The 24,501-nt window shown below is 50.6% G+C and overlaps 1 protein-coding gene across 3 annotated transcripts in view; it reads right to left on the reverse strand.

Annotated features, from left to right (window-relative positions):
- pde1ca (phosphodiesterase 1C, calmodulin-dependent a) overlaps nt 1-24,501 on the reverse strand; it is a 1,198,716-nt gene that overhangs the window by 269,114 nt on the left and 905,101 nt on the right. For 2 of the 3 annotated variants that reach the window (XM_072467370.1, XM_072467372.1), the window contains exon 16: nt 22,793-22,861. The exons of the other annotated variant lie outside the window; for it this stretch is intronic. In XM_072467370.1, the coding sequence (XP_072323471.1) occupies nt 22,793-22,861 (69 nt within the window). The remainder of the gene's footprint in view (nt 1-22,792; nt 22,862-24,501) is intronic. 3 annotated transcript variants of the gene reach the window in all.

Consider the following 24,501-nt stretch of genomic DNA (forward strand, 5'->3'; position numbering starts at 1 on the left):
ACATTATGCAGCCGTGTGCAGGTCTGCACCACCGGTCGTGGCCCGGAGATCCCAGTTCCAATGCAAACGCGTTAGATGTGTGCAGCACGGGCTGCTGGATTCTGATCCTGGTAGCACCAGGGATCCGGAGGACGATGCCTGGAGTCCCCATATCGTGTTGGCATCATTACAACGTGTGACAAGGCCTCCTCAAATTCAACAACACGCCTATATTCTATCCTCAACGTGGATTCTGCGGACGAATGGTGTGCTGTCGTACACGTTAACCTATGCAGCATCCGGTTCAAGCTGGACTCTGGTTCTTCAGCCAATCTCATATCTCAAGCAGATCTTCATCGCATCAAAAGGCGACCAAAAATACTTCCGCTGGCCTGCCAGCTTCTTGATTATAATGGCAATGCCATTACTGCATTAGAGTCTTGTCACCTGCATGTCTCCAACAAGACCATCAATGCCACACTGCGATTCGAAATCATCAAGCCTGACAAGGCTTCCCTGCTTGGTGCCCATGCATGCAAGCTACTCAATCTCATCCAGCACGTACATGCCATGTCCTCTGCCAATGTGAATCTTCAGGCTGACATTGACGAAATCCTGTCACAATACCCGGATGTGTTCAGTGGGATGGGTACACTGCCGTACCACTACAAAATCTTACTCAGGCCTGAAGCCAGGGCTGTGATCCATGCACCACGCCGGGTGCCGGCTCCTCTGAAGGAATGTTTAAAGGCGCAGCTGCAGGAGCTGCAAGACGAAGGCACCATCTCCAAAGTGACAGAACCGACTGACTGGGTCAGCTCGATAGTCTGTGTGAAGAAGCCCTCTGGAGAGCTGAGCATATGTATAGATCCCAAAGATCTTAATCGGAACATAATGAGGGAACACTACCCGATTCCGAAGCGGGAGGAACTAACCAGTGAGATGGCAGGCGCCAAATTCTTCACGAAGCGAGATGCATCACGTGGTTTCTGGCAGATACAACTGGACGAGTCCAGCAGGAAGCTCTGCACGTTTAATGCACCTTTCGGAAGGTACTGTTACAACCGTATGCCGTTCGGTATTGTTTCAGCCTCTGAAATCTTTCACAGGATCATGAAACAAATGCTGGAGGGCATTGAGGGTGTGCGTGTCTACGTAGATGATGGAATCATATGGTCCACAACCCCAGAGGAACACACATCTCGTCTCAAACAAGTCTTTCAACGCATCCATGCCAACAGCCTCAAGTTAAACAAAGCCAAATGCTCCTTCGGCATGTCATCAATCAAGTTTTTGGGCGATCAAATATCCCAGCAGGGCGTGCAACCAGACTCGGACAAAGTCAAGTCCATCAACACCATGAAGACCCCGGGAGACAAGAAGGCGGTACTCTGCTTCCTTGGTATGGTTAACTTTTTGGGAAAGTTCATTCCCAACCTCGCATCACACACCACGGCTCTCAGGCATCTGGTGAAGAAGTCCACTGCCTTTCAGTGGCTACCCAGACATCAAGCAGAGTGCCTCGAGTTAAAGGCAAAGCTCACCACTGCTCTGGTACTAGCGTTCTTTGACCCGGAGAGGGAGACGAAAATCTCCACTGACGCCAGCCAGGACGGCATTGGTGTGGTGCTCCTCCAGGAGGATGACTCCTCGTCCTGACCTCCAGTGGCCTATGCGTCAAGGGCCATGACTCCCACTGAGCAGTGGTATGCTCAGATTGAAAAAGAGTGCCTGGGCCTCCTAACAGGCATTGTAAAGTTCCATGACTACGTCTACGGTCTACCAACCTTCACAGTAGAGACTGACCATAGACCCTTAATCCATATCATTCATAAGGACTTGAATGACATGACGCCCAGGCTTCAGCGCATTCTCCTTCGACTCCGCAGGTATGATTTCGAGTTGGTTTACACATCGGGCAAAGAGCTAATCATTGCGGACGCCCTGCCGCGCGCCATCACCTCGCCCTGTGAACAGGTCGACTTCACCCGCCAAATTGAGGCACAGGTGCAACTGTGTGCCAGCAAACTCCCGGCCTCAGATGAAAGAGTGGTCAACATTCGAGAAGAGACTGCCAAGGACCCTCTTCTGCAGCGGGACATGCATCACTTTGCAAATAGTTGGCAGAAAGGGCAATGCCCCCAGTTTTTTTAATGTCAAGGACGACCTAACAGTTGTCGAGGGGATATAACGATCGTATCGTTATTCCTCGCAGCCTCCAGAGCTGAGTGCTCAAACATAGAACATAGAACATTACAGCGCAGTACAGGCCCTTCAGCCCTCGATGTTGCGCCGACCTATGAAACCACTCTAAAGCCCATTTACACTACTCCCTTATCATCCATATGTCTATCTACATGTCTAGTACAGATTAACTTGCTTACCTTGCAGGTCAGCTGTTGAGTTCGGGAGTGAGAGCTGGGACCTTAGAATCAGCGCGGGAATTTTGAAAAAGCGCGGGGGCTGCGAGGCAGAGGGGACCATTTAAAAGGTCGCTGTCTGTGGTGAGGTGAGTACAGATTAACTTACTTACCTTGCAGATCAGCTGTTGAGTTCGGGAGTGAGAGCTGGGACCTTAGAATCAGCGCGGGAATTTTGAAAAAGCGCGGGGGCTGCGAGGCGAGGCAGAGGGGACCATTTAAAAGGTCGCTGTCTGTGGTGAGGTGAGTACAGATTAACTTACTTACCTTGCAGGTCAGCTGTTGAGTTCGGGAGTGAGAGCTGGGACCTTAGAATCAGCGCGGGAATTTTGAAAAAGCGCGGGGGCTGCGAGGCAGAGGGGACCATTTAAAAAGTCGCTGTCTGTGGTGAGGTAAGTACAGATTAACTTGCTTACCTTGCAGGTCAGCTGTTGAGTTCGGGAGTGAGAGCTGGGACCTTAGAATCAGCGCGGGAATTTTGAATAATCGCGGGGGCTGCGAGGCAGAGGGGACCATTTAAAAGGTCGCTGTCTGTGGTGAGGTGAGTACAGATTAACTTACTTACCTTGCAGGTCAGCTGTTGAGTTCGGGAGTGAGAGCTGGGACCTTAGAATCAGCGCGGAAATTTTGAAAAAGAGCGGGGGCTGCGAGGCAGAGGGGACCATTTAAAAGGTCGCTGTCTGTGGTGAGGTGAGTACAGATTAACAACTTACTTACCTTGCAGGCCAAGTCGATTTCAGCAGGAGCGGAGCAGGCTAGTCCATTTCAGCGGGGGCAGTGCGGAAGTGATTTCTGGGAGGTAAGTTTCTCCTTTAAATAATTTTTTTTTAAAATTCTAGTGTTTAAGGTGGGAACAGGAAGTCGACCCGCGGACTTCTGGGAAGACCCTGACCAATAAATTCTGGTGGAGAGGAAACCCGAGACACGACACGTGTAGTGTCTCCCACCCGCCCTCCTCCTCTAACCTAATAATAAAACCCTTTGGTGTGAGGTAAGTACCATATTTTTATTATTGTTATTAATAATATTTTTTTTTATATATAAAAAAAATTTAATTTAGTTGTTAGCCAGATCTTGGTAGAAAGTTAGAGGAATGGCAGGGAAGGGAGTGCAATATTCCTCCTGCAGGATGTTTGAGGTGAGGAATGCCGTTAGTGTCCCTGCTGATTTTACCTGCAGGAAGTGCTGCCATCTCCAGCTCCTCCAAGACCGAGGTAGGGAACTGGAGCTGGAGTTGGAAGAACTTCGGATCATTCGGGAGGCAGAGGGGGTCATAGATAGCAGCTTCAGGGAATTAGTTACACCAAAGATTGGAGATAGATGGGTAACAGTAAGAGGGACGGGGAAAAAACAGTCAGTGCAGGGATCCCCTGCGGTCGTTCCCCTGAGAAACAAGTATACCGCTTTGGATACTTGTGGGGGGGACGACTTACCAGGGGTAAGCCATGGGGTACGGACCTCTGGCACAGAGTCTGTCCCTGTTGCTCAGAAGGGAAGGGGGGAGAGGAGCAGAGCATTAGTAATTGGGGACTCTATAGTCAGGGGCACAGATAGGAGATTTTGTGGGAGCGTGAGAGACTCACGTTTGGTATGTTGCCTCCCAGGTGCAAGGGTACGTGATGTCTCGGATCGTGTTTTCCGGGTCCTTAAGGGGGAGGGGGAGCAGCCCCAAGTCGTGGTCCACACTGGCACTAACGACATAGGTAGGAAAGGGGATAAAGATGTCAGGCAGGCTTTCAGGGAGCTAGGATGGAAGCTCAGAACTAGAACAAACAGAGTTGTTATCTCTGGGTTGTTGCCCGTGCCACGTGATAGTGAGATGAGGAATAGGGAGAGAGAGCAATTAAACACGTGGCTACAGGGATGGTGCAGGCGGGAGGGATTCAGATTTCTGGATAACTGGGGCTCTTTCTGGGGAAGGTGGGACCTCTACAGACAGGATGGTCTACATCTGAACCTGAGGGGCACAAATATCCTGGGGGGGAGATTTGTTAGTGCTCTTTGGTGGGGTTTAAACTAATGCAGCAGGGGCATGGGAACCTGGATTGTAGTTTTAGGGTAAGGGAGAATGAGAGTATAGAGGTCAGGAGCTCAGATTTGACGTCGCAGGAGGGGGCCAGTGTTCAGGTAGGTGGTTTGAAGTGTGTCTACTTCAATGCCAGGAGTATACGAAATAAGGTAGGGGAACTGGCAGCATGGGTTGGTACCTGGGACTTCGATGTTGTGGCCATTTCGGAGACATGGATAGAACAGGGACAGGAATGGATGTTGCAGGTTCTGGGGTTTAGGTGTTTTAGTAAGCTCCGAGAAGGAGGCAAAAGAGGGGGAGGTGTGGCGCTGCTCGTCAAGAGCAGTATTACGGTGGCGGAGAGGATGCTAGATGGGGACTCATCTTCCGAGGTAGTATGGGCTGAGGTTAGAAACAGGAAAGGAGAGGTCACCCTGTTGGGAGTTTTCTATAGGCCTCCAAATAGTTCTAGGGATGTAGAGGAAAGGATGGCGAGGATGATCCTGGATAAGAGCGAAAGTAATAGGGTAGTTATTATGGGAGACTTTAACTTTCCAAATATTGACTGGAAAAGATATAGTTCGAGTACATTAGATGGGTCGTTTTTTGTACAGTGTGTGCAGGAGGGTTTCCTGACACAGTTTGTTGACAGGCCAACAAGAGGCGAGGCCACATTGGATTTGGTTTTGGGTAATGAACCAGGCCAGGTGTTGGATTTGGAGGTAGGTGAGCACTTTGGGGACAGTGACCACAATTCGGTGACGTTTACGTTAAGGATGGAAAGGGATAAGTATACACCGCAGGGCAAGAGTTATAGCTGGGGGAAGGGAAATTATGATGCCATTAGACGTGACTTGGGGAGGATAAGGTGGAGAAGTAGGCTGCAAGTGTTGGGCACACTGGATAAGTGGGGCTTGTTCAAGGATCAGCTACTGCGTGTTCTTGATAAGTATGTACCGGTCAGACAGGGAGGAAGGCGTCGAGCGAGGGAACCGTGGTTTACCAAGGAAGTGGAATCTCTTGTTAAGAGGAAGAAGGAGGCCTATGTGAAGATGAGGTGTGAAGTTTCAGTTGGGGCGATGGAGAGTTACAAGGTAGCGAGGAAGGATCTAAAGAGAGAGCTAAGACGAGCAAGGAGGGGACATGAGAAGTATTTGGCAGGAAGGATCAAGGAAAACCCAAAAGCTTTCGATAGGTATGTCAGGAATAAGCGAATGACTAGGGACAGAGTAGGACCAGTCAAGGACAGGGATGGGAAGTTGTGTGTAGAGTCTGAAGAGATAGGCGAGATACTAAATGAATATTTTTCGTCAGTATTCACTCAGGAAAAAGATAATGTTGTGGAGGAGAATGCTGAGCTCCAGGTAAATAGATTAGATGGCATTGAGGTACGTAGGGAAGAGGTGTTGGCAATTCTGGACAGGCTGAAAATAGATAAGTCCCTGGGACCTGATGGGTTTTATCCTAGGATTCTCTGGAAGGCCAGGGAAGAGATTGCTGGACCATTGGCTTTGATTTTTATGTCATCATTGGATACAGGAATAGTGCCAGAGGACTGGAGGATAGCAAATGTGGTCCCTTTGTTCAAAAAGGGGAGCAGAGACAACCCAGGCAACTATAGACCGGTGAGCCTCACGTCTGTAGTGGGTAAAGTCTTGGAGGGGATTATAAGAGACAAGATTTATAATCATCTAGATAGGAATAATATGATCAGGGATAGTCAGCATGGCTTTGTGAAGGGTAGGTCATGCCTCACAAACCTTATCGAGTTCTTTGAGAAGGTGACTGAACAGGTAGACGAGGGTAGAGCAGTTGATGTGGTGTATATGGATTTCAGCAAAGCGTTTGATAAGGTTCCCCACGGTAGGCTATTGCAGAAAATACGGAGGCTGGGGATTGAGGGTGATTTCGAGATGTGGATCAGAAATTGGCTAGCTGAAAGAAGACAGAGGGTGGTGGTTGATGGGAAATTTTCAGAATGGAGTTCTGTCACAAGTGGAGTACCACAAGGATCTGTTCTGGGGCCGTTGCTGTTTGTCATTTTTATCAATGACCTAGAGGAAGGCGCAGAAGGGTGGGTGAGTAAATTTGCAGACGATATTAAAGTCGGTGGTGTTGTCGATAGTGTGGAAGGAAGTAGCAGGTTCCAGAGGGATATAGATAAGCTGCAGTGCTGGGCTGAGAGGTGGCAAATGGAGTTTAATGTAGAGAAGTGTGAGGTGATTCACTTTGGAAGGAAAAACAGGAATGTGGAATATTTGGCTAATGGAAAAGTTCTTGAAAGTGTGGATGAGCAGAGGGATCTAGGTGTCCATGTACATAGATCCCTGAAAGTTGCCACCCAGGTTGATAGGGTGGTGAAGAAGGCCTATGGAGTGTTGGCCTTTATTGGTAGAGGGATTGAGTTCCGGAGTCAGGAGGTCATGTTGCAGCTGTACAGAACTCTGGTACGGCCGCATTTGGAGTATTGCGTACAGTTCTGGTCACCGCATTATAGGAAGGACGTGGAGGCTTTGGAACGGGTGCAGAGGAAATTTACCAGGATGTTGCCTGGTATGGAGGGAAAATCTTATGAGGAAAGGCTGATGGACTTGAGGTTGTTTTCGTTAGAGAGAAGAAGGTTAAGAGGAGACTTAATAGAGGCATACAAAATGATCAGAGGGATAGATAGGGTGGACAGTGAGAGCCTTCTCCCGCGGATGGAAATGGCTAGCACGAGGGGACATGGCCTTAAACTGAGGGGTAATAGATATAGGACAGAGGTCAGGGGTAGGTTCTTTACGCAAAGAGTAGTGAGGCCGTGGAATGCCCTACCTGCTACAGTGGTGAACTCGCCAACATTGAGGGCATTTAAAAGTTTATTGGATAAACATATGGATGATAATGGTATAGTGTAGGTTAGATGGCTTTTGTTTCGGTGCAACATCGTGGGCCGAAGGGCCTGTACTGCGCTGTATTGTTCTATGTTCTATGTTCTATCTAATGACCATTTGAATACCCTTAGTGTTGGCAAGTCCACTACTGTTGCAGGCAGGGCATTCCACACCCTTACTACTTTCTGAGTAAAGAACCTACCTCTGATATCTGTCTTATATCTATCTCCCCTCAATTTAAAGCTATGTCCCCTCGTGCTGGACATCACCATCCGAGGAAAAAGGCTCTCACTGTCCACCCTATCCAATCCTCTGATCATCTTGTATGCCTCAATTAAGTCACCTTTTAACCTGCTTCTCTCTAACGAAAACAGCCTCAAGTCCCTCAGCCTTTCCTTATAAGATCTTCCCTCCATACCAGGCAACATTCTGGTAAATCACCTCTGCACCCTTTCCAATGCTTTCACATCCTTCCTATAATGCGGTGACCAGAATTGCACGCAATACTCTAAATGCGGCCGCACCAGAGTTTTGTACAGCTGCAACATGACCTCATGGCTCCGAAACTCAATCCCTCTCCCAATAAAAGCTAACACACCGTACGCCTTCTTAACAACCCTCTCAACCTGAGTGGCAACTTTCAGGGATCTATGTCCATGGACACCGAGATCTCTCTGCTCATCCACACTGCCAAGAATCTTACCATTAGCCCAGTACTCTGTCTTCCTGTTTTTCCTTCCAAAATGAATCACCTCACACTTGCTGCATTAAACTCCATTTGCCACCTCTCAGCCCAGCGCTGCAGCTTATCTATGTCACTCTGTAACTTGTAACATCCTTCGGCACTGTCCACAACTCCACCGACTTTAGTGTCATCAGCAAATATACTCACCTATCCTTCTACGCCCTCCTCGAGGTCATTTATAAAAATGACAAATGCAGTGGCCCCAAAACAGATCCTTGTTGTACACCACTAGTAATTGGACTCCAGTCTGAACACTTCCCATCAACCACCACCCTTTGTCTTCTTCCAGCTAGCCAATTTCTGATCCAAACTGCTAAATCTCCCTGAATCCCATGCTTCCGTATTTTCTGCAGTAGCCTACCGTGGGGAACCTTATCAAACGCTTTACTGAAATCCATATACACATCAACTGCTTTACCCTCATCCACCTGTTTGGTCACCTTCTCAAAGAACTCAATAAGGTTTGTGAGGCACGACCTACCCTTCACGAAACCGTGTTGACTATGTCTAATCAAATTATTCCTTTCCAGATGATTATGCACCCTATCTCTTATAAACCTTTCCAAGATTTTGCCCACAACAGAAATAAGGCTCACTGGTCTATAGTTATCGGGGTTGTCTCTACTCCCCTTCTTGAACAAGGGGACAACATTTGCTATCCTCCAGTCTTCTGGCACTATTCCTGTTGACAAAGATGACTTAAAGATCAAAGCCAAAGGCTCAGCAATCTCCTCCCTAGCTTCCCAGAGAATCCTAGGATAAATCCCATCCGGCCCAGGGGACTTATCTATTTTCATCCTTTCCAGAATTGTTAACACCTCCTCCTTATGAACCTCAAGCCCTCCTAGTCTAGTAGCCTGAATCTCAGTATTCTCCTCGACAACATTGTCTTTTTCCTGTGTGAATACTGAGGAAAATATTCATTCAGCACCTCTCCTATCTCCTCGGACTCCAAGCACAACTTCCCACTACTGTCCTTGACTGGCCCTACTCTTACCCTAGTCATTCTTTTATTCCTGACATATCTATAGAAAGCTTTCGGGTTATCCTTGATCCTACCTGCCAAAGACTTCTCATGTCCCCTCCTGGCTCTTCTTAGCTCTCTCTTTAGGTCCTTCCTAGCTAACTTGTAACTCTCGAGCGCCCTTACTGAACCTTCATGTCTCATCTTTACATAAGCCTTCTTCTTCCTCTTGACAAGTGTTTTGACTGCCTTAGTAAACCACGGTTCCCTTGCTCGACCACTTCCTCCCTGCCTGACAGACACATACTTATCAAGGACACGCAGTAGCTCTTCCTTGAACAAGCTCCACATTTCCATTGTGCCCATCCCCTGCAGTTTTCCTCTCCATCCGATGCATCCTAAGTCTTGCCTTATCGCATCATAATTGCCTTTCCCCCAGATATAACTCTTGCCCTGCGGTATATACCTATCCCTTTCCATCACTAAAGTAAACGTATTCGAATTGTGGTCACTAACACCAAAGTGCTCACCTATCTCCAAATCTACCACCAGTCCTGGTTCATTACCCAGTACCAAATCCAATACGGCCTCGCCTCTCGTTGGCCTATCTACATACTGTGTCAGGAAACCCTCCTGCACACAGTGGACAAAAACTGACCCATCTAAAGTACTCGAACTATAGCGTTTCCAGTCAATATTTGGAAAGTTAAAGTCCCCCATAACAACTACCCTGTTGCTTTTGCTCCTATCCAGAATCATCTTTGCAATCCTTTCCTCTACATCTCTGGAACTTTTTGGAGGCCTATAGAAAACCCCTAACAGGGTGACCTCTCCTTTCCTGTTTCTAACCTCAGCCCATACTACCTCAGTTGACGAGTCCTCATCAAACGTCCTTTCTGCCACCGTAATACTGTCCTTGACTAACAATGCCACCCCGCCCACTCTTTTACCACCTTCCCTGAGCTTACTGAAATATCTAAACCCCGGCACCTGCAACAACCATTCCTGTCCCTGCTCTATCCATGTCTCCGAAATGGCCACAACATCGAAGTCCCAGGTACCAACCCATGCCGCAAGTTCACCCACCTTATTTCGGATGCTCCTGGCATTGAAGAAGACACACTTTAAACCACCTTCCTACCTGCCAGTACACTCCTGCAACTTTGAAACCTTACTCATGACCTCACTACTCTCAACCTCCTGTATACTGGAGCTACAATTCAGGTTCCCAAACCCCTGCTGAACTAGTTTAAACCCTCCCGAAGAGCATTAGCAAATTTCCCCCCCAGGATATTGGTACCCCTCTGGTCCAGGTGTAGACCATCCCGTTTGTAGAGGTCCCACCGACCCCAGAATGAGCCCCAGTTATCCAGAAATCTGAAACCCTCCCTCCTGCACCATCCCTGTAGCCACGCGTTCAACTCCTCTCTTTCCCTATTCCTCATCTCGCTATCACGTGGCACGGGTAACAACCCAGAGATAATAACTCTGTTTGTCCTAGATCTAAGTTTCCACCCTAGCTCCCTGAATTTCTGCCTTACATCCCTATCCCTTTTCCTGCCTATGTCGTTGGTACCTATGTGGACCACGACTTGGGGCTGCTCCCCCTCCCCGTTAAGGATCCCGAAAACACGATCCGAGACATCACGTACCCTGGCACCTGGGAGGCAACACACCAACCGCGAGTCTCTCTCGTTCCCACAGAATCTCCTATCTATCCCCCTAACTATGGAGTCTCCAATGACTAATGCTCTACTCCTCTCCCCTCTTCCCTTCTGAGCAACAGGGACAGACTCTGTGCCAGAGACCTGCACTCCATGGCTTACCCCTGGTAAGTCCCCCCCCCCCCCCAACAGTATCCAAAGCGTTATACTTGTTAGTAAGGGGAACGACCACAGGGAATTCCTGTACGGACTGCTTCCTCCCAGCCCCTCTCACCGTCACCCATCTATCTTTATTCTTCGGAGTAACTACATCCCTAAAGCTTCTATCGATGACCACCTCTGCCTCCCGAATGATCCGAAGTTCATCGAGCTCCAGCTCCAGCTCCCGAACGCGGTTTCTGAGGAGCTGGAGATGGGTGCACTTCCCACAGATGAAATCAGCAGGATTTCATGAAACGGATCCACGCGGGACACCTTGGTGTCAAGAAATGTAGGCGCAGGGCTGGCAGGTTGTCTATTGGTCTGGAATCAACCAGGACATATCCAGCATGGTCCTAAGTTGTGCAATCTGCCAGCGTTTCCAGCCTGCTCAGCCCAAAGACACACTCCAGCAACACAAGATCATGACCTCTCTGTGGTCTAAGGTGGGAATCAACCTTTTTCACGTCAATGGGCATGACATCGATTACTTTTCGAGCTACCCGGAAGTGGTGAAACTGTCCGTCCATACATCAAGGACAGTCATCAAGGCCTGCAAGGAGACATTGTCCAGGCATGGTATTCCACTCACTGTCATGAGCGACAACGGTCCCTGCTTCTACAGCCAAGAGTGGTCCAACTTCGCGAAGCTATACCAGTTCAAGCACATCACCTCAAGCCCGCATTACCCGCAATCCAACGGGAAGGTTGAAAAAGGGTCCATATCGTGAAGCAACTGCTCTGCAAGGCTGCGGACTCAGCTTCTGACTTTAACCTTGCGCTGCTGGCATACAGGGCAACACATCTGTCCACCGGTATGTCTCCAGCACAACTCCTTATGAATCGAGACCGGCGGACGACTGTTCCAGCCATTCATTTACCAGACCTGGATCACCTCCCAGTGCTGCAAAAGGTGCAGCAACTCAGAAACCGGCAAAAGCTGACATACGATGCTCATGCTACCTGTGCTCTCTCCGGAAGATGCTGTTCGCATCAAGTTACCTGATGGAGGCTGGTCAGCTCCAGCTGCTGTTGCTCGACAGGCTGCTCCTAGGTTGTCCCTGGTTCGATTGGCTGATGGCTCCATTGTCAGGCGCAACAGAAGGTCATTACGCAAACTTGCCTGCCCACCACCGAAACTCTCTTTTCCAGCTGTCGTTATGCCTTCTCCAGACACCTCGCTCCACGAGGCCACCACTCTGGCTGCAATCCCGCCTGTCAAGGCACCGTCATCCCCATCTCCACCTCTCCGGCGATCGACGAGGATCCGGCGCCAGCCCCAGAGATTGGACTTATAGATATTTCTTTTGTACATATTGTTCTGTATCTGCACGCTAGACACCTTACATGTACAGATGCATTCACTTGTTGTAAATAGTTATATCTGTATATATGTATAAAGAAAGGCAGCGATAGACACCCAGGTCAGCCAATCAACACACAGGACAGAACACAACCAATCACGAGGCAGAACACTAGCGGGGGGCTTCCAACTATAAAACATACGAGGCATCAGCACTCTGCCTCTTTCCACTGCTGACAACTGTAGTGACAGTCAGGGTGTACATATCATTAGCACCTTCTACACATGGCTCAGAGCTAGTCTGGTCTTGTTAGTTAGCGTTAGCATACTTAGAGTAGTAGAGTGTCAACCCACAAGCAAGCTGTGTGCCTCGTTACAGAAGTTCAATAAATCATATTGAACCAACGTCTAAGTTTGGTGTCTGCTTTGCAGTCTGACTGTATCTAGTTGCAGTCCGTGTTACCCCAGGGTCAATAACACAACAGTCACCCCCCACAAAGTCATTCCCCCACACACCCCTCGAAACATATACACCAAGTCTACCACACACACTCACTTTTGCACATGTTCACTCACTGACACCTCCAGGTGTGATTCTCCCAACCGGAAACTAAATGATCCGCCAGTGGGAAAACTGGAGGTATTCCTGTTGATGACAGGAGCGACCCCGGCATTCAAGGACACCTGGAAAATAATTTACCCAAGATTGGGTTTTCAGTGTCATTCCATGGCTGGCTCCCAGGTGGGGTAGCAGGAGCCTCCCAGGAGGCAGGTAAATCGGGCGCCCTGCCCATCAATTATAAGCAGAACACATCTAATGAGCTATTTGCATGTTCCCGCGGAGTCTGGGCTGGAGCCTAATCGGGAATGTTGGCAAGCTTGTCGGGGCTGGTGGGGCCGGCTGGTGTGAAACCCATTTTCGCCAAACACCTGGGGCGTAATTCTCCCAAAATGGCGCGATGTCCGCCGACTGGCGCCCAAAACAGCGCCAATCAGACGGGCATCGCGCCGCCCCAAAGATGCGTAATGCTCCGCATCTTTGGGGGCCGAGCCCCAACATTGAGGGGCTAGGCCGGTGCCGGAGGAATTTCCGCCCCGCCAGCTGGCGGAAACGGCCTTTGTTGCCCTGCCAGCTGGCGCGGAAATGACATCCCCGAGCGGCGCATGCGCGGGAGCGTCAGCGGCCGCTGACTGTTTCCCACGCATGCGCAGTGCAGGGAGTCTCTTCCGCCTCCGCCATGGTGGAGAGCGTGGCGGAGGCGGAAGGGAAAGAGTACCCCCACGGCACAGGCCCGCCCGCGGATTGGTGGGCCCCGATCGCGGGCCAGGCCACCGTGGGGGCACCCCCCGCAGCCAGATCGCCCCGCGCCCCCCCCAGGACCCCGGAGCCCGCCCACGCCGCCTTGTCCCACCGTTCAAAAGGTGGTTTAATCCACGCCGGCGGGACAGGCAATTTATCGGCGGGACTTCAGCCCATCCGGGCCGGAGAATCGAGCGGGGGGGCCCGCCAACTGGCGCGGCGCGATTCCCGCCCCCGCCGAATATCCGGTACCGGAGACTTCGGCAACCGGTGGGGGCGGGATTCACGCCAGCCCCTGGCGATTCTCCGACCCGGCGGGGGGTCGGAGAATGACGCCCCTGATTCACTGGCCCATTGGGATTCCCTCTACTGGTGGTCGGCTCTGGAGAATTCCGGCCTATATCTCTCTCTACTACCCTGGACAGCAAGTCTTTTCATCGTCACCACACACCTCCCAGGCCCACCCCTCCCCCACTCACACTAACATCTCATCTGGCCTGGAAGCTGCTTTTGATTCGCAGCTTGGGTTTAATTTTTGAGTAATGAAACCGTAAAACTGTCTGATTCATAGTTTCACAAACAGTCGGGAGCGATAGGTCTCACTGCTTGTATGTTCCTTCCCCCTGCAGGCCTGACAATTTGGAAGCACACTAATTACTGATCTCGCCCGACTTGTCACACCATTCATTCATTTGCACTGCACAAGCTTAGCCTTTCATTAACTGAGCAAGGTGACTTTTTCTTCCCCACCCCCCTCTCCAAAGAGGAGAAAATGTCAACTAAACAACCTTTCACAATCCCTGGTGAGGAGTGAGTCTCTCCTTCTCCCTCCAGTCCAGTACAGTCCAGTCCAGCTCAGCACAGAGCAAGTCGGCAGAATTCTCCATTCCTGACACTAAGGGCGGGATGCTGCGATCCTGAGATGGGATTCTCCATTCCTGAGACGAAGGACGGGATTCTCCGTTGCCCGGCGCTGATATCGCAATAGGAGATCGGGTGGAGAATCCATTTTGAAGCCGAAATCGGGGGGTGGCGCCTATGTTCAGATGCTCCGCCCCCTCCAAAACGGTGTCATCGGTGACTACGACGCACACTGTTGGGAAGGCCTCAGGACGTCACCTGAAGGCCATCTCTCGATGGGCCGACTTCCCGACGATGCGGAACACGTATCAACCTCGGGTGGCTGTTGCAGACTGTGTCCAGCGCTGCCACAGCCGTTCACCGGCCAGGAGGGCTCTGGCGGGGACTGGTGGGTGTTTCGGGAGCGGTGAGAGGAGGTATAAGGGGGGACTATCAGGCAGGCCGGGTCTACGCGCGGTCGGTGCCAAGTTGTACGACGCAACGGCTGCAGGTCGTCGCTGTGCGCGGCCACGGACCCGGAAATTCCCCAGCCATTCGTTAGGAATGCCGAGGGTTTTACATGGCGCAGCTGCTAGCCCACCACACTTCCTCCGGACATAGCCCCAAAATCGGAGAATCCAGCTGTATGTGCTGACGCCAACGCAGATTTCGTGGATTTTCACAACAGCAAAACTGGCGCCACATCTGACTGATTCCGCTACTGTTAAGGGGCTAGCACTGGTACCGCATGGAACACAATTGATTCCAATGAAAAACAGAGCAGGATTCGCCAGGTGCATGATTGACACTTGGAGGATGACAAGCTGCAGCTGCATATTCAATCCCCACACACACCATCCCAGCCAACAAGATGGCACTGGCTGTAAAAAAGCAAATTACTGCGGATGCTGGAATCTGAAACCAAAAGAGAAAATGCTGGAAAATCTCAGCAGGTCTGGCCGCATTTGTAGGCAGAGAAAAGAGCTAACGTTTCGAGTCAGATGACCCTTTGTTGTTGTGGTTGTGGCACTGGTTGTGCTGAGTGCGCCCAACCAGCTGATGGGTCAGCGGTGGCCAGAGGGTGGGGCCACCTATACGACCCGTGACTCCATGTTCAATGTGGGCTGTAAGCGGTGTGCCAGCTGCATGGCTGCCTTGCCAGCTGTGGCAATGGTGTTCCATGCCTGTCCACCCCGACCCCACAGCCCATCTCCTGGCCACCCCCCGCTACTCCACCCGTCCTTGGCAGAAGCCCCCTGGCCAGCGGCACACCTGTCAGCAAACTATGGCGATATTGGATACTTTCCGTAGCCTCCCTCTCTCTCCCTCAGCAGCCACGACACCGGTTTCACAATTTTTAAAAGCACAAGTGAATCGTGCCGTTGGGAACTCTGCCCATTGGAGGTGGAGAATTGTGGAGGCCCCTGAGAATACCAGGTTGGGCCCACTAATGACCGCCAATGGTGTTTACAGTACGTGCGTTCCGGAACGCATCTATGTTCTATGCTGTCGAGGTGAAGGAGACTTGCGATTTGGCGTCAAATCAGCGGCCTGTCGCTATTTTGCCGTCGGAACTTATTCTCCGCCCAATTGCCTTTCCCGATTTCGGTGTAGGCCAACAGAGAATCCCACCCTCAGCATTGATGCCAGGGTAGGATGAACGGAGTTGTACGACAACAAAACTGGCACCGTACCTGGCCAAATTCAATGACCGTTAAGGGGCTAGCACCAGTGCCACATGGAACACAGTCAATTCCAATGAGAAATGGTGCAGGATTCACCGGATTCCCGACTGATTCAGAAGGCCAACAAACTGCAACCGCACATACACACTTCACTCCCCACATACACCACCCCAGCCAACACGATGGCAGCGAGGAAAGCAGCACCCTGTTTTATGGATGCTGAGTTCAAAATCCTGCTGGACGTCATGGAGGAGAGGTGTGTGACCCTGTATGTAGGCCCGGGAAGCGGCTGCTAGCCACCGCCGTTCGCTGTGCATGGATGCAGATGGCGGGGACTGTAAGTGCCATCAGCAACACCGTCCGGACTGGCCAGCAGTGCCAGTGTAAGAAACTGCACAACCTCCTCGGGGTGGCCAGTGAGTAGGCAGCACTGTGCCCCTGGCACTAACCCCTGTCCCATACACCCGTAATCCTACCCACTCCCCCACCTGGACGGCGTCCGAACCCCCACCCTGCATCAGCTGCCAGCACCCATAATGGCCAATATGGCTGGGTGCCCTGGCCACTGAAGCTACCAACTCCAAGGCTGCATGTGTCAGACTGTCTGACACCGTGCATTTGCTGTTTCAACCCCCGGCCCCAGGAGAAGGCCGCTCATAACTTCCGGGAGCAGGTAAAGACGGAGCCGGGCCTACGGCCCCTCACCGTGGTAGAGCAGTGGGCCCTGAACGTGGTTGGCGGGCCTGAGGAAAGGTAAGTTGCCGGGGTGGAGGTCAGCGTCGGATGAGGGCAGTGAGACCCTGCTGAGTTGCAGTTCCCCACAACATGTGTGTCAACCCCCTCAACACTACCCCCAACCCCTCACCCTACAACACCCGACCACTATCCCCACACCCTTACACCCAACTCCATCATCACCACCACCAATACTCACCTCTACCCAACACCCCCCCCTCCCCGACACAGCCCCCTAACCAACACAGCCCCTTCCCCAACACAACCCCCCCACCACCTCCACTACCCTCCAGCCTGCGGTCTAATCACGTGTCTTGTCTTGTGTCTTGCAGGACCTGCTGGTGATTGGGTGGGACCTTTTGGTGTCCCTGCTCTTGTCCCCAGTCACAGCCACAGCCAGAGTCCCAGGTGCCGACCAGCGACGAGGACACCACGACACAGACGCGAGCCATAGAGCCAAGACTCAGGACACCCCGGAGCTCAGGTCGGAGGATGACACTGATTTCCCGTCAGAGCTGTCTCCAAAACCCTCCACTATCCCAGAGACACTCACCTTGGTTGAGCACTTTGGTCAAGTGGCTCCTGTGACACACAGCTACTCCGGTACATCAGGGGAGGTAGGAACTCCCGAGGGGGCGGACTGTAGGAGGGTGAGCTGGCTCCAGGGTCCAGCTGCCATCCAGACAGGAATCGGGCTTCTGGAACATACAGTCCCATCGATCGTGGAGATGCAGTTGCAGAGCCAGTGACTGAATGAGGGGTTGAGGGCGAGCATCCAGCACCTGCAGGTGCATGTGGAGGAGTCCAACCTTGTGCAGGAGAAGGTGGTGTCAATTATGCGTGCCGCCTAGGTCAACACCACATGGGTGGTGTCCACGGTGGATGCCCTGGGGGGCAAGGATTTCGGCTATGGATTAGCATGTCCAAGGCCTTGGGGCAATCTGTGCAGGCGGTGGGGGCACAGGACAAGCCTGCTCTCTCACAGGCAACCACGTGCCAGAGCCAACTGGATATTGTAGCGGTGCTCCTGAGCATAGCCCAGTCACAGCGGGCCATGGCGGAGATCATCAGCGGCATTGCTCAGGCTCCGGCCGGCGTGGCACAGACACCAAGGGAGGTGGCCCAGTTTCAGAGGGAGGTGTCCCAGACAGAGAGGGAGATGGCACACTCACTGGCTGATGTGGCACAGACTGAGAAGGTGGTGGCACAGTCAATGCGTTATGTGGCGCAGCCCAGACTGAGGTAGTCCACTCCCTATGATCCATGGCTGCAATCATGCACACCCTGGCTGAGAAGGCAGTGGGCCTCAAGGACTGGAAATGCCAGGTGGTGGGGAGCCTCAGCAGTTAGTTACGCTCGCACTCCCATCACATGGAGTAGCCAGGGGGCCATCGGGCACCCTGAGGGAGGAGAAGGTGATGGGGCTCAAGTCAGTGACTCCCGCAAGGTTACATAGATTTACGTAGTATTTACAGTGCAGAAGGAGGCCATTCAGCCCATCAAGTCTGCACCGGCTCTTGGAAAGAGCACCCTACCCAAGGTCAACACCTCCACCCTATCCCCATAATCCAGTAACCCCACCCAACACAAAGGGCAATTTTGGACACTAAGGGCAATTTATCATGGCCAATCCACCTAACCTGCACATCTTTTGGACTGTGGGAGGAAACCGGAGCACCCGGAGGAAACCCACGTACACACGGGGAGGATGTGCAGACTCCGCACAGACCGAGACCCAAGCCGGAATCGAACCTGGGACCCTGGAGCTGTGAAGCAATTGTGCCAGAACACCGCAGTCCCTCAGACCCCCTCCCCCCCCACCGTTCCTGGTGCATTTGGTGGGCAGCGGGAAGATCAGGGCGACACAACATCACCTGGGACACCTGAGCAGCAGCCGGGCCCATCTAGGCCTGGTTGCCCCAGAAGACGCATGCCAAAGGGGACCCAGGTCACAGGGCAGGAATCAAAACAGGCTGCTTCCACTCCTGTTGCACTGTCTGGGGACCCACCTAGATGTAATGTAGTGTTAGGGCCCATGAGGCCAGAAAAGTAGACACCAGTTAAGTTGGAGGGGTGCAGGGCACAGTTTACTGCTCGGTGTCATGGGAATGTCACTTTAAGAAATGTTTGTCTTCTCAAGTGGCTGCAGTGATGTCATTGTGTGGGTGGAGCTGGGCTCTGGCTCTGCTTTTTACTTTCGTTTTGAGCTGGAAGCTGTTTGTGGCTCTGAGTTTTACTTTTGGTTTTCAGTTGGAGAGCTGCATCCAAACCAAGAAGGTGTATTTTGGTCTCTCTCTCTCTGCATGCTAAAGAATGTCTCCTGATCACTTGATAATTTCAAAGTAACACCTGTTTCTGTAAGGAATGCAAACCTACTGTCTTTGTTAAAAACGGTCTTTGACTTATGGATGTTGTTGGGAAGTTACTCAGGATTATCTATAGAGTACTGTATCTTTGGGGGGGTATCAGTGTTGGTAGTTGATAAAGCATTTACTGTGTGTTTATAAAATGTTAACTGGACTCATAGAATAAACATTGTTTTGTTTAAAAATATTTTAGATCTTTGTTGCATCACGCCTGGAAAGTGGGCCCTTGTGCTCCTCATAACCAAAATCTATTAAAAGTTGTGGGTCAGGTGAACTCCATGATATACTTTGGTGTTCTCTAAACCCTGGCCCGTAATATAGGGACTAGGACATGTATCTGCACATACTTTGTCTTATTAAACACCTGTGCACAATGTTACAACCTGCCTCGGTGCTCCATCAGAAGGGTATGAGGGGTGGGCTGGGCTGGCCGCTGTTATTGGAAATATGGAAAGATGTGTCATTTGAAACATGGAAGTCTGGCATTATCTGGTCTGAGAGAAACATGAGAGGATACAGGGAAATATCCCACAAAGGGTTAACAGCAGCTGTCAGGGAAGGGTTGTAAAATGCAGATATCCTTGGTCAAGCAGGCTTAGCAAACAAGACAAACAGGATTTTGAATGAAGCCAAAGACAATGGCTCACACCTTCATTGAAAGTAACTAACTTAGTAAGGATCTGGAAAAGAATGGATGAGGTTCAGTTGAATTTGGTGATAATTCTAGGTGTGAAAATTTGCTAATACCAGGTTTATCAGTCTACGAGAAACATAATTCAAAGCTAAAATCAAAGTCAAAATTGAGCTGAGTTCACAACTGGAAAATAAAACTACAGAAATGACAGGAATTAAAAGTAACACTTCTTGAAACCAAAGCATTGTGAACATCACAAAGGAAACAATGTAATCAGATCTATGAGATGACGTCATGTCAAAATGTATACTTAGTTGGATTAAAAGGTTGAGATCAAAGATACTTTTTACAATCAAAGAAAATAAGAGTTACTTTACAATAACGTCATAAAAACTTAATTGTTAGAAAGACAATATAAACTAAGAGACCAGAACGAGAACCAGAACTGAGAGAGAGAGGGGAGAAGCAGAGACAGATTACAGTCAGCTCGGTCGTGGGAAAGAGACAGGGCAAAGCAGCCGAGCTAAAATAGCTAATAGATCTAAGGAAGACTAGAATTTAAAGAGTAGGCAGATTCAGCTCAGAGTCAGCTCAGAGATAGATCTCACAGCTCGGTACATGTGAAAGATAGGACACAGCAACTGAGCTAACCAGCGAATACATCTAAAGAAGACCAGATTTTAAAAAGAAGATTGATTGTCAAGTTGGGCCTGAAGGTCCCTTCAACAAACCAGAAGGATCCAGAAGCAAGATCTTTTTACTTTTCTGTAAAGACAGTGATTGCATCTTTTAAAAAGAGAAAAAATATATAATAATAAAATAACTTAAAAGTTTTAACCTGAAACAGTGGTTATTAGTCCACTTTGCTTACTTAGCAATGCGGGACCCAGGATCGATGCTACTAAGTGGTAAGTAGATGGAATCTTCGGTGAAGGTATGGGTTATACCGGGGGATAACTTGAAAACATAGTTTGACCTGAATAGCACCCACTGAAGCTTGCATCGGAGTCGGGGAGTAAGAATCCCTGATCACCATTTAGAATGTCGGCCCTTTTTGGTATAGGGGGACTTCTAAGAATAGTGGTGAGTTTTCAAAAACACCGCAGAGAGGGCTTGAGGGGGGGGGGGGGATGTTGAGGACCGTAGGCTCGAGGACCGCAATTCAGCCAGCACTCACCGCTCGGGTGTCCCACCCCCACCATCCCCACCTCTGCCACCCGAGGGATCCTATGGGACTTTGTAATGGAATGGCCAGCTTGCATGCAGGGATCACCCAGGTGGACGGTGGAAAGTGCTACGTGGGCAGGAGTGAGATGTTGTCAAACGACGTGGAGAAAGAAAGCTAATCGCGGAGCGGTCGTCATCATCCTCAATCCCGCCTGTTACAGCGAATCCAGGGCCCACACTCCATAGTGCAGCTGTTATGTATCGCAGTGGGGGTTGCAGGCAGGGATGGTAAGCCTGAGGAGGTGGTGGTAGGGATGGATATGGTGTCCGTGCCCCTGGCCAGTACCCCTGCAGTCCGTGAACCTGGAGGTAATCAGCCATCCCGTGCGCGTTGCCCCGGCGCACACTTTGTGTGGCCTCCCGTGCATGCCTGGGCCCTATATCCTGTCCATCTTCACACTCGCCCTCGCATCCTCCTCATTAGACTACCATTCATCCTCCTCCTCCAGCATGTTGCCCCTCTGCTGCGCTATGTTGTGGAGGACACAGCAGGTCACGACAATGTGGGCGACCCACCCAGTGCCATACTGGAGGGCCAAAGCAGAGCGGTCCAGTCACCTGACGCGCATCTTCAGGGTGCCAAAGCACCGCACGATCACGCCTCTGGTCGCTGCATGGGCGTCATTGTAGCAGGTCTCCACATTGGCCTGTAGCCTCTGGATAGATGTCATCAGCCACGACAGCAGTGGATAACCCCTGTCACCCAGGAGCCAACCCCCAACTGGGGGTGCACCCCAAAGAGGCTGGGAATCGCGAGTGTGCCAGGATGGAGGCGTCGTGCACACTTCCCGGGTATCGGGTGCAGACGTGCATGATGCACCTCTCATGGTCACACACCAGCTGCACATTCATTAAATGGGATCCCTTTTGTATGTGTTGAGCGGCCTATCATCTGCAGGTGCTCATAGGGCGACATGCATCCCGTCGATCACCCCCTGGAGTCGGGGCATCCGATGCCAAATTCTCCGGCACCGGATATTCAGCGGGGGCGGGAATCGCGCCACGTCGGTTGGCGCGCCCCCCCCCCCCCCCCCCCCCCGCGATTCTCCGGCCCGGATGGGCTGAAGTCCTGCCGCTAAAATGCCTGTCCCACTGGCGTAGATTAAACCACCTACCTTACCGGCGGGACAAGGTGGCGCGGGCGGGCTCCGGGGTCCTGGGGGGGCAGGGTGATCTGGCCCCGGGGGATGCCCCCACGGTGGCCTGGCTTGCGATCGGGGCCCACCGATCCGCGGGCGGGCCTGTGCCGTGGGGGCACTCTTTCCCTTCCGCCTTCGCCACGGTCTCCACCATGGCGGAGGCGGAAGAGACTCCCTCCACTGCGCATGCACGGGTATGCCGTCAGCTAACGCTCCCACGCAAGCGCCGCTCGGAGACGTCATTTCCGCGGCAGCTGGAGGGGCACCAAAGGCCTTTTCCGCCAGCTGGCGGGGCGGAAATTTGTCCGGCGCGGGCCTAGCCCCTTAAGGTTGGGGCTCGGCCCTCCAAGATGCGGAGCATTCCGCACCTTTGGGGCGGCGCGATGCCCGACTGATTAGCGCCGTTTTGGGCGCCAGTCGGCGGACATCGCGCCGATACCGGAGAATTTTGCCCATGGTATGTGGCAGCATCTCTCTCGATATCTCCTGAATAATTCTGTCCCTGGAGCCCACTTACTGCCACCAGTGAGTGAGTCTGTCAGCATTACGCAGGAGAGGGGAACAGCCTGCAATTGGAGGAGCTGTTTCGTTAAGAATGTTCCACAGGGCTTAGAGGCGTTTGAAAATCTACCTCTGGCGGCCACGTTGGGGGCTTCATGGGCTGGACATTGGACAAGCCTGCTCGAGGTTAAATGCAAAACCACACACCTACCTCCTGTTTTCATTTGGTTTCTTTCCTTACTGGAATCCTTGGACTCAGCACTGACAATGTTTACCTCCCCTAGAATTAAAGATAGAAATTCAACAAAACAAGGAGAGAGTTATGGGAATAAGTATTAAATATGTAAACATTCATTGTGTACTTGTATTAAAACGAGAATGGTGCAAAACTGATTAACGGATTTTCAAATTGATTAATTCAAATTTGATTTGATAAAAACATAAACCCCATAAGAAATAAGAGCAGGATCAGACTATCCAGCTGTGTTCAATACGATCATGGCTAATCTTCTGCTTCAACTCTATTTTCCACCTGCTCTCTCCATATCTTTTGATTCCCTGAGAAACCAAACAGCTCTCCAACTCAGTCTCAAATATCGTTAAAGATGCACCATCCACAAACCTCGGGGGACAGATTCAAATTATTTACAACGCTTTGGGTGAAAATATTTCTTCTCACCTCAGCCCCTTATCCTGTGTTTTTTGAATCCCCAGCCTGAACAATCTCTGAATGTCTACCCTATCAAGTCCCTTCAGAATCTTAAAAAAAATATTTTATTCTTTGCATTTTCACTTTATATACAAAACACACAATATAATCAACTTTGTATAATTATTTCTCAACAAAACTCCCTTAAACTCTACCTGCCCCACTTTGTAGCTATAATTTAAATAATTTCTACAAAATAATATATAAATAATAATAATAAATAATGTAATACAATAATATAAATAATAATATATAATGCAATATAATAATATATAAATAATATATTTTTAAAACTCCAAAGGATTTTATTAACACAAAGGTGGTGAGTGTCTGGAACTCGCTGCAAGGTGGTGGTGCCAATGTTTAAGAGGCATCTTGACAAATACATGAATAGGGTCGAAACAGAGGGATACGGACCCCGGAAGTGTGGAAGGTTTTAGTTTAGACAGGCATCATGAGCGGCATAGGCTTGGAGGGCCAAAGGGCCTGTTTCTGTGCTATACTGTTTTGTTCTTTGCCGCACCCCCCTACCACCGCTGGTGTTTACCAATCCTTAATGGGTGAACAGCCTCTACCTCAAGATACCTCTGATCCCCCAATTGCAAACTTTATCTTTTCCAAATGGAGAATGGGTAAGAGGGCCAATCCATGGCTTACACAGGAAATTAGAAATAGTATCCGATACAAGGAAGAAGCATACAGATTGGCCAAGAAAAATAATAGGTCTGAGGATTATCGACGGGGAAGGTACCTCGGACTCGGAGGGTATTTTTGGAGCGGGACAGATCACTCACCCATCTCACTGCCTTAGGCGGATTTGGAGCTCGGCATCCAAGCACGATCCTCCTCTGGACAGCCAGGGAGGCAAGGGCTAACACATCGGCCTCTCTCCCAGTCTGTACTCTTGGATCCTCCGAGACCTCAAATATTGCCACCCAAGGGCTTTGTATCACTTTCAGCCCTAAAATCTCTGACATAGTCCTCGCAAAGGATTCCCAAAACTCCACCAGTTTCGGGCAGGACAAAACATATATGTCACTTTTTCATGTGCACTCGATGCACCACCTTAAATTGGATTAAACTTAACCACGCGCACAAGGAAGTTAACTGTATCCTCATCAGGGCCTCACTCCAAATCCCTCCTTCTAAGGTCCCACCTAGTTCCTCCTCCCATTATCTGTTCCAATGAGGCCTTCTCCCTTTCCATTAGC

The sequence above is a fragment of the Scyliorhinus torazame genome, chromosome 11 (assembly GCF_047496885.1).
Source record: "Scyliorhinus torazame isolate Kashiwa2021f chromosome 11, sScyTor2.1, whole genome shotgun sequence".
Classification (NCBI taxonomy): Eukaryota; Metazoa; Chordata; class Chondrichthyes; order Carcharhiniformes; family Scyliorhinidae; genus Scyliorhinus; species Scyliorhinus torazame.